Raw genomic sequence first — 11,170 nt, 5'->3', positions numbered from 1 at the left:
GCATTCGAGTAAAGCGGAAAGCGTGAGAGCGCAAGTAAAGTGGGAAGGGGAGCAGCCGCAGTAGGAAGAACAATAAGAGCAAATGCCATTGCTCTCCCAAGACCGGTCATATTTATACCCACGAAATGTCTCTTCCCAAGGCACACCATTATGGCATCGAGACACCAAACGCCCCATAACGGCAGCCATCATTTCATATCTCCCAACCGCCCCCATTATCCCGACCGCGCCACGACGCGACTATAGCTTCGGGCCGGCTCCAGTAGTAAGGCCGCCGCTCTCCGTAGAGATGGCGACACCGCACCATTTAGTTCGCGGCAAAGATGCACACGCTTACAAATATAAACTTTATTCTCAAACACAAGGCTAGGTATAAAAGGAGAGAGCAACAAGATTCACATTCATACAAGGAGCGACCTAATGACAAGAGGGACGCCCCAGTTCACAGATTAACCATGCTGCTGAGACCACTCAGGAAATCCAGCACAGTTAAACATCAAGTATCATAATCAATAACAAAGAAGAAAAGCGAGTTGCCCAGGTCAACCTAGGAAACCAGCTCTATTGTTTACAGCCATAAGCCCAGTACAACCGCGTACAATAAACAAATGTTCTAAACATTTTCGCCTAAATCGTCTCCGAGAGCAACATTCAAAACAGAGACGGAGCTTGGATCACCAGAAGACGCCACAACTGCCTCAGCACCAACCACATGGAGATTGCTGGACCCCTGAAGCTGCTCACTCATCAGACCAGTGAGGGTGGGTGACACGACTGCCGGAACAGGGGCGGCATCTTCAGGCAGTTCGCCTTCGAGCTCGCCTGAAATCCGGCGTTCCCGCTCCTCCTACAGGTCGTCCATCTTCCTTTCCAGTTCCTCCACCTCAGCACGGATGGTGAGATAGGCCTCTTTTGCTTGCAGAGTGAAAGTCTTACATCGTTCAGCATAAGTGTTAGCCGCGGCTAGTTGGCCCCTCAACGCCTCCACCTCATGTTTTAACTCGATCGACTCGTTCACAGCAGAGGTCTTCTCTAGAGTCAGGGCAGTGAGCTGAGGCCTCCGCGCATCCAATTCGGCCTTCTCCACCTCTTGCACCGCTCGCAGATTCGACAGCTCGTCCCTTAGTGACTCAACGTCCGCCTTCTCCAGTTCAACGATCTGCGCAGCCGTCTTCAGCTTCTGGTACCCAGCGATCAGCTGCGACAGATCACACAACATATCATGTTATTACCAAACAAACAGCATGTAACACAACAACACAGTCAAGTAGAATGAAAGGGTTACTCACCAGGCACATCGCTTTGTCCATCCCCCTCAGGTTCGACTCCAGCTCCTTAGCATCCAGGTCCTTCCTATCACCGTCCAGGGTCATCCCCTCCAACAAGCAAGCAGCTATGGGTGCGGACTTGTAGCTGCAGTCCGACCTCTTCACATAGCGCTTCTTCCCAGTTACATCATCGATGTACATCAGGTTGCGCTCCAGCTCGTCTTTTCCAGTACTGGAGTGCCCCTTACCAGTCTTTCTTGCACCAACCTTTCCCTTCATCTTGCCAAAGGAATCTCCAACAACCTTGGTCGGCGACCTCCGGGGCAACCTCCGGGGCGTCCTCACCTAGGACGCTGAAATTGGGCATCAGCCTCGCCCTCGAGCTGCGAGCCGCCCTTCCCCCCCAGACTTCACCACCCGGTCGCGGTCACCGACCACCTCGCGCAGCCTTCCGCAGTCGATACTCACGGAATGTCGAAGAGAACGCGTCATCCACATCAAAATGGCGCCCTCTCGACCCTTCCCGCTCGAACCAGACCCGAGGCCCCAAAGAATTCCTTCGGTCGCTTCACCCCCCCTGACCTCGTTGCTGTCTTCCAGCGTCACCGATCGCTCTTACGCTTCTCCATCACAGCTTTCTTCGACGTATTCCCACTCACGTTACCCCGCGCTCGGGCCTTCTGCTCTTCTCTTTTTTCCCGGATGGCAGGTCCTCCGCGCTCTTTAAAGAAATGCGCAACTTCCGATAGCTTTGCCTGTTTTTCAGCTCGCGACAGCCTAGCAAACTTCTCGATCACCTGTCGACTTGACTCTTTTTTCAGGCGGATATCTGCATAGGCAACAAGACAACAGTTTCAGTATAAGTTCAACAAAACCAAGTTGACCTAATCAGACAACGCGCTGCTACCCACCAGTAAAGTTGCATATTTTATGGTCCACACTGAACCCGCTAGCACAATAGCGCCCTACAAGGAGCAGCGGTCGTTTATCCCACGACTCGTTACTCTTACCATCCAGAACGCCGACAGCGTAGCTCGAGTTTGCAGGCTAAAGTTTAGCGACCTAGATCGCTTTACGAGGTAGTGCTCGATAACATCAGTGACCTCGATTCGGTACTCACCACTGGCATTCAAGAGGTCAAAAACCTTAAATAATCGCCACGTGTTACCCACAAACTGAACAGGCGCCTTGCCACAATAGTTCAGGAACTCGTAAACCATCTTGGAGAACGGTATCGTCATGTGCGCCCTCAGCTGTCCCTCACAGATGATCACCCTATGATTTGGTGGGGTGTACCTATCACTAAAAACCAGAGCGTTCTGATCAGGCTCGTGGATCTCCAGATCGCTTATGGTTATCCCATATTTCTTTCTCAAATATGGGAACGCCCTCAAAGCATGTCTATCCACAGCCCTAGGCGGCAGGCCGCTTGATGACGACGACCCCTCACCGCGACCTAAAGTGCTAGCTTTAGCAGCTACAGACGCATATCGAGCCACATCTTCCTCACTGCTAGCCCCCTCAGCCGCCTCGCCTTCATCATCACTCTCAACCATCTCACACACAGACTCATCTTTCTCATCACCTTCGCCATCCCAGCCAAGAGAAACTTCGCGAACCTCATTAGATCGAGTGTCATCGGAGTCCGACATTTTCTCTTCTAACCCTAACAAGTCTAGCTACTAGTATCTAACAGGGTATCCTAACAACCCTAGAACAGAGGCTTAGCACCAAACAAGAAGAAGAGGTTCAAAAATGGCAGATAACTAACCTGAAGGATGATGCGATAATGAAGTTCGCCTCTACCGCATCGGCGACCAAATGAAGTCTCAACAGAGCAAGTGAAATTTTTGAGCAACCGCCCCTCCAATTTCCAAGGCATCATGATTACACCCTAGCCCTAGCTGCCCACGACTTTCAACCAACTGTCCTGTCTTTTCACATCCCGAAAAAATGGGGTGCCACGTTTTCTTCTGCGAATCGCTTTCGGATCATCGCCACGCGTCGCGACACGCGTCAAAGCGTTAAGCACCCACTAGCTCACATGGTTAACATGAGCCATTCACTACACCATAACAGGCTATTTGCAACGGCAAAAAAGCGTTGCTAATAATTTCGCAACGCTTTTTAAGCGTTGCAAATATGGCGTCGGTAAAGTGTTGGAAATATTTGCAATGCTTAAAAAGCGTTGCAAACAGAAATTTCCAACGCTTAAAAAGCGTTGCAAGCAGAACTTTCCAACGCTTATTATAACTATTGCATATACATATTTAAAACCTTTGCAACGCTTTTTAAGCGTTGGTAATTTGTTAAAATTTTTACCAATGGTTTTTAACCGTTGCAAAGTTGTTAGTTAATTTTTTAAAATCCGTTTGTAACGGTTATAAACCGTTGCTGATGGGTTGCTAATAAAAAAAAAATATCATATTTCATAATTTCTCATATTCCGCTGCTTTATTTCCATATCCATAGGCCCAAGCCTAAATTACATTAGAAACACATATTTAAATGAAGATTTATTGAATTAAGGAGGGAAAAACTTGAAAATTATTTCTATTTCAAAAAGATAATCAAAAAAAGTAAAACCGACATGGTTGAGCATCCACCGCCCTTCTTATAATGTGAATGACAAACAAAACCAAAATTACCCCAAGCCATTGAGTCCCTTGGATTTCGATTCTTTCAGTTCACCATTTTGATGTGCAAACTTACTAAGTAATGAAGTAATGAAATCGGATGGAGTAATTCCATCATTGTTTTGTGATTTGTGAAGCTACAATGGTGTTGGCAATATCTAACAAAGCCGGCATCTGCAATTTGTTCCCTGGGATTCGAATCGAACCCAAAAGCAAAAGAGAACATATAAGTGGAAGAAAAAAGCGGTGTTTTCTCCATATTATATTCATAAGCAATATCGAGTGTGGTCATACATACGCCAAAACATTATAGTGTTTTACTAAGCTTAATAAAGTCCTACTTACATTTGTACTTCAAGACAAACGGGTGCGGGAGCATTGTAACAATAAAATCAAGTATGCTAGGTACATCAAAATCGTAACTAATTCAATGATACATTTTTTGTTTTATATTGCAAGCTAGCCCTTTGAAATCAAACTAGAGAAGCTATCATGCCCAAATGTAGACATAATAATAAAAACAAAGGGGAAAAGTACCTTGACTATGTAGGCTTTTCGACTTGGTCGATAAATGATTTGAACTTATCACCCTCTCAGCAGAAATATTCTCTCTCATCTGAAAAAATGGTATAATACACAAAATTAAACACCCTTAATATAATATAATATAAAAAATATATATAAAAAAAGATTAACACATATAATAAGGTACCTCACAGTCTTAACCAAACTTCGATCATCGGGCAATTGAAAATGACTAATCTTGGTGATCCTTACAAGTTACAACGCAAGTAAAAGACTTTTCAAGTTTTTAGTGAGACGCTGGTTCCTTCTCTAGTTGGAAATATAACAATTCACTCACCATAAATCAACAATCAGAAACCCGCTTGTAAACTATAGATATAATTATAAAAAAACACCTAATTTGTGACACTCTAATCATAGATTACAAAGAGACCAGAAAAGCAAGAACCCAAATAACCTGAGATGGTCAAGTAGATGAATAACATAGAAAATTTTATATCGTTAGGCATACTTGCCTTTGGTAAACTCTCACGCATTTCGTCAATCAACCACCTACAATATTAAGTTAAGAGCAGTTAAATCCTAATATTTAGGGGCCAGAAAAATAGAAAATAAACATAAAGATGATGTATAGATGTCTTTATTAGTCATCCGTATGCTCAAAATCCATTTTTAAGACCTGCATATTTGAAGGAAACAGAATAAGCTAGTACCTATAATCAAACGATGGAAATAGCCGATGTAAGGTATTCACTATGAATTCCACAGTTGCATAATCAATCGAACTTTTCCAGTTATTTTGTGGTTCAATAGCTTTACGGTACCAGGACATAGTTCCTTCCATTTATCTCCTTTTCCTTCAAACTCATAAAGCTTTGAGCTCCTATAAGTCAATGACCAAAAAGACATGCATAAGATAGAATGTACTGAAAATCATCTAAATTTTAAAGTCAAGGAATTAAACAAGGTGGTCATAGCTTAGCTTACATTTGGAGAAGCACATCTTCATCTTCTTCACAAGTTATTATCGTTCTACTTCAGCTCCTCCATTTTCAACCCTACTATCCAAAAGCTTACATTTGTTCTTCGGTTGTATGGCGGCATCATTGCCATCCCTCGTCCTCAATGTCTGTGACTCGTAATGTTTGCATAAAGGTATCTTGATCCGAAAGAAAATGCTGGTGTCAATATCGATAAGAAGGTAAGACTAAAAGTTTGATACGAAGAACTAGGTTTTGTGAAATTCAAAAGCGACTTATGATAGGTCCCTGTAATTTCACGGCATCAATAAGAAGGTAAGACTAAAAGTTTGATAGGAGCTTGATCATAACAAGAAAATTGTCATGGAGGAGTCAACTTCAATGACTATAGAGTTCCTTTGGCCCGATTCTTGTCGAGAAAGATCCATCTCGAGAACGCAAGGCGAGCTGATGAATTAGCTAAAAGGGTAGTGGAGCGACTAACATAGGTATCTCAACAAAGAAATAAAGCCGAGAAGGCTACTTGCTAAGGTGTTGGCAATTTTGGAGAGCAATGGGATAAGTAACATATCGAGGTAAATGCTCAAAGGGAATGGGAAGATAAGTTCAGAGGAATAATTGCTATACTCGAGTCCCGTGAACATGGGAACCGGTCGGATATTATGGAAGAACGAGATGAGACGGGGCTAAAACCCGGATGCATTGATACCATTCCTTCCCTTAATCAAGTAGGTAAGTCGGGGTTGGAAGAGGATTGCAAGAACAAAAAGGCGAATGAGCAAATCTTTTTTTCTAATAAGCAATAGAATTTTCTAATCGGGACAATAGAATTTCAGCAGAACAGCAAGAATACATCATTTCAACAATCAATCAACCACGGAAGAGTTCTCCTGAATTTTCATTCCCATGCCAAGAAAATCTACAAGCTAGGACAAATGAAAAAAGGAAGACATGGTCAGAGAACAGTTCAGCATCGTATGGATCCTCTGAGAATAAGGCAGCACCGTTTGCTTCGTCAGAAAACTATGTCATAAGTTGTCAATAGGATATCAAAAGGCAAAGATGACTGTTCCTGCAACACATCCAAACCGAACCCGCAATTGCACTAGTTTAGATAATGAGCTGAGAAGATTGTGAATTCTTGAGACAAAAAACTGTATATAAGAAGTCTAGGTAAACAATAGTATCATCAATATTTGACATTTAAGAGTTTCAATGAACATAGTCATAGTCAGACAATCAGTATTTTTCCCATCAAATGCTTACATGAGATGTCGAGGAGTGTATCTTAACATGTTCAAATAACATCTTTAAACCACGCGGATTTGTTTGTCGCCAATATATACCTAAGTAGTCTAAGTTGTGGACAAAACTTGGCCACCTCGACCCAACCATCAATCACAATCGGAGGACACATCCATGGTAAACATGGCCATTGCTTCTAGTACAAGAAATCAAGGTGAGATATCCATCAATCATGTTATCTTATCTTTCCGCCCACAACAACGTTTGTAAATTTATTTCATGCATACAACAGCTTTTAATCGGTTTCCCAATTCTTAGACATAAACCTCATTGATATATATATATATATTCAATTCTATTTTCTATTTATTCTTGGGCGATAGTGGCCAACTCTATGAGATTGCTATTGATGAGAAGGATAAGAAAGAGAAGTATGTCAAGTTTTTGTTTGAGCTAACTGAACTCAGGAAGCATTCATGGATTTGCAATTTATAACGAAACAAACTATACTACATTTCGTGGTAATGGGGCACATCTTTTTGTTAATTAACTTCAATTATAATTGTTAACAACTATTTCAATGTAAATAATTATGTAATATGAATAATAGTTCAATACTCCATTGCCTAAAAACCGAATTCAAGTTCTAGTTATCAGCATCAAGAACCAGTAACATAAACAAGAATCAAATCAAAGAAAAGCATTACTTAAATTCTGTTTCTACAAAAATAAACCTCCTATTAGGATCGAACCAACGAATCCACCAAAGAATCCAATGTATTCCTAACACAAGCACCCTACACAAAAAACACAAAACCAAATTTAAAAAAATTCATGTAACAAATCTCCACAATGTACCTATTTTACCAACCGTGACAAAAGAGATCCAACATAATACTGATCAACAGTTTTTAACCAACCAACATCATCATGTGAATGAGGAACTAAATGCACATTCAATTTCCTTTATGCAGTCCCAAATTGATGTATTATACTTGACAAAAGCAAAGCATCAACACCACAAACCACAACAAAACAAGCGAGAAAAGCAAAAATTGTTGCTCTCCCCATGTTTGAAACCTAGCCTTATCTCTAAATTGTTAAAGACTATTTATACTTGTAGTGTGTTTTTAATGAATGAATTAATTTAGTAATAAAGACAAATGTGTCTTGTTTTCTCTAATATCTTGGACATAGTCTCAAGATATTCTCTTCAAAATGTCTATTTTCTTCCCAATTTGGTAAGGTTCATGAAGAGAGAAAAAAGACCGCCAAAACAACAAATTCATGCATATGGGTATTGATCAACAAATGCATGCATATGTGGTTGGTCGACAAGAAAGGCGCCAGAAGTTAAGCGTTCCTCTGTCATTACTCAGAATGTAAGAACATTTTTGTTAATAAATCGATACTCGAACATCAAACACGTAAATCATACCACGAGCGAGTAAGGCGTACCACCTGTCAAAGCATCATTTATTGTTATGACCATTCACAATGTTCCCGATTGTTCAATTTCGACTTCTCCACATGCTTTTCAAGTTAAAATTCTTCATCTGAGCCACATCTATCAATGACAAAATGATTTAATAAGAATTGCATTAACATTTGCATGACGAAAGAACTAATGCTATATATATAGTACCAATGCTAAATGGAAAACCATTTTGTGTCATGTACTCACTCCAAGCTTCTAGCCCATCAACAGTTTTCTCGGTCTACTTCACTAGAGAGAAAATATCATTTCATAGCAACAAAACGCAAAAGATAGAAAAATTCCTTGGATCTAAGAATCTGAGACCTTTTAAAGTAATCAAGTGCAGTGGTGACATTGATCGTTTACAATCTCATTCCTTTTGCAACTGCAGAGTACATTCAAGACAACCTGAAGCTCTTGTTAACAAGTCTTTCATTCCACACCTGAAAATTTTCTGACACACCTGAACATCTTGGAGGAACTGGGCCTATGAATTCAGTTTCACTTTCCTATTGTTTTACTTGTGCATGTATATAAAGTTTACATGTCTTCTTGACTTGTTTCTACACCATGAACTCTAGTCGTATGAGGTGTGTGGGGGTAGAATTTATCAACTTGATAGTGTTGGGTAGAAAATGTGTTCAAGTACTAAAATGTCGCAACTACCAAGTACCTATTGAAATGTATTCTTACCTATGGGGGGAAGAAATTTGAAATTTGAACTGAAAACAGTTGAGTGGGTTTAGTGGATGGAGCAAATCCAGTCAACTATTATTAACCTTCTTAAAATAGAACAAGATTCCAACTAATTATTAATGCTTCATTCTATCCACTAAGAATACTAAGGGCTTCTCCCCCGCAACGACCTCAATATGAATGAACTAGTTTTAACAAATAAGTAAACACAAACACAGAATATCATTCACAATTCACAACTCACAACAAACTGATTTATGATGATTACCTGCAAGAATGAGGCCTCCAATGCAAGAGAATCCCTCATACCGAACCGAAAGTACTCACCCTTCCCTACTACATCCGTTTCTAGGTAAGCGACTAACTCTACATCAATAAACACATATTAGCAAAACATCAATTAATACACATAAATACAAATGCAAATTCAAATTCAAATTCAAGTGTTGAGAACTGACCATTTTAAGCTAGAGGAAGTTTACAAAAGTACCAACGAACATCTTCACCATCACAAGAACTTTTAGTTTGAGCTAAATACTTTTGACGAGCTTTACACTGATCAATCACATCTTCTAATCTCGCTATATTCGATGGCGTGTTCTTCAACAAATCAATCCGAGCTTCTTCTTCGTCTTCTTCTTCTTAATAAATTCCAAGACATAATAAATCAACGACCAATCAAACAGAATGATCAACAAATCAACGACCAATCAAATCAAACAGAATGACAATATGACATAATAAATTCCAAGACAAGTACTAAAAGAAGACATCTTGATTTGATTAGTGAAGTCTATGAGACAAATTAAGTTAAAAAAAACAAAGCTTCCAACAACAAATCCCTCTGAGGAAAGGAAGAAGAAGAAGAAGCCTTGTTGCCATATTTTACCTCAAACTGTAAGAAATGGATTGTGTCAAAACGGACTTCCAAACTCCTTGTTTTCTTCTTCTTCTTCTTTTTCTTTTTTTGATTGACTGTTTACTGAATCTGAAAATTAGGTTTTGAGGAGTGCGAAAATAATGCGGCGGTGAGAGAGAGAGGAGAGAAAAAAAAAATCGTGTTTTATATTTCGATTTTTTTCGTTTTGCGAAATTTTTAAGTTTGTAACACTTCTCCAACGCTTTTTGAGTGTTAGCAATTAATTCCGGAAATTCACCCAAATAAAGCAACGCTTTATAACATTGCCAACGCTTATTTAACGTTGGAAACTTACTAACGCTAAATAAGCGTTGCAAATAAAAAAAGGTGTGTGTTGCAAATATGCTACTATGGTGTAGTGATTCCTCACAGGTCGTTGGAAATTTCCACCTCTAACATATACTCTGGCAAGCTATCGATCTCTCTCTCGGCAGGTCGTTCTCACAACCCTCATTTGAGGGGGTACGTGTAGGGGAGTGATATTCTCTATCCAAAGACGCCTAACATGGTGGGAATGACACATCGACCTATGGATCAGTCGCATCCATGAGCTAGTAGAACGCTTCTGAGGCATGAGGCCTTGATATCGCTTGAACTACACGAAAGTGACACGGATTCCCTATCCGAAGCAATCATGACTAAAGGTGTACTTGCACATATCTTGATCGTCACCACTGGTCGCGCCGCAAGCTACTTTCTGGTGCCACTCCACATCATTTGGCCGGACCTAGGAGGCGGTTCTCACATATGATCCTAATCTCCACCTCTCATTTGGGACATCCTTTACACGTGGTGAGCAAGGATACACTCTCAATCTCTATAAATACCTCTCCTATGAACTACACCAGACCTGATTCTACTCTCCCCCATACAACCTAGAGTAAGATACGTAGGCAGTTCGCTCTCAAGTCGAACTCGGTCTCATCCAATCATCTATTCCAGTCCCCCAGTGACTGTTTGTAAGAGAAAACCATATCACACCATATCACAAAAACAAGTTACACCAATTCCTAATTCCTAATTCCTTGTTTTGGGAGGAGAAAGATTAGGAATTAGTTCCCAACTAGAAACCCAAACCGTGTGTGATGATGAGAACCAATTAGGAATAAGTTCACAAAACCAAAACATGCGAGAACAGCGATGCGTGCTTACTATTGCTTGTTTCCAATATATGAATTTGGAAACCTCCAAAATTCAAGTCCACGTGCCATAAACTAACAAATAAATATTGGCTTAAATCTTGATTCAGTATAGTGTCCAAATGGTACAGTGGTTAAGCAACTTAGGGTTGATTAAGTAGCTTGGCATTTAGCTATTCGATCCAAAGGCTTATGCCAAAATAAGTAGTGTACGTCCTCAAAATGCACATACATTCAATTTACTTTATTTATATTTATCTGCATTCATCTCCAATTCAATCTTAT

At 40.5% G+C, this 11,170-nt stretch overlaps 1 protein-coding gene across 1 annotated transcript; it reads right to left on the bottom strand.

Annotated features, from left to right (window-relative positions):
* Positions 1-485: 485 nt before the first annotated feature.
* On the bottom strand, positions 486-1,552 carry LOC147496475 (uncharacterized). Its single transcript, XM_086562463.1, has 2 exons — positions 1,290-1,552; positions 486-1,198 (listed from the first exon to the last, which is right to left on the bottom strand). The coding sequence occupies exons 1-2, from the start codon at positions 1,545-1,547 to the stop codon at positions 848-850; spliced, it is 609 nt and encodes a 202-aa protein (XP_086418589.1). The 5' UTR covers positions 1,548-1,552; the 3' UTR covers positions 486-847.
* Between the last annotated feature and the right edge of the window lie 9,618 nt (positions 1,553-11,170).

Source organism: Coptis chinensis, chromosome 5 (assembly GCF_015680905.1).
Source record: "Coptis chinensis isolate HL-2020 chromosome 5, ASM1568090v1, whole genome shotgun sequence".
Taxonomy (NCBI): domain Eukaryota; kingdom Viridiplantae; phylum Streptophyta; class Magnoliopsida; order Ranunculales; family Ranunculaceae; genus Coptis; species Coptis chinensis.
The sequence above is the reverse complement of the archived record's forward strand: the minus strand, read 5'-3'. Positions and strand labels throughout refer to the sequence as shown.

Bases quoted from the DNA above. Each gene is read 5' to 3' on its own strand.
- LOC147496475 (XM_086562463.1), bottom strand. From the start codon at position 1,547: ATGAAGGGAAAGGTTGGTGCAAGAAAGACTGGTAAGGGGCACTCCAGT. The intron at 1,199-1,289 runs GTGAGTAACCCT...GATCTGTCGCAG, and splicing joins TGGACAAAGCGATGTGCCTG to CTGATCGCTGGGTACCAGAA.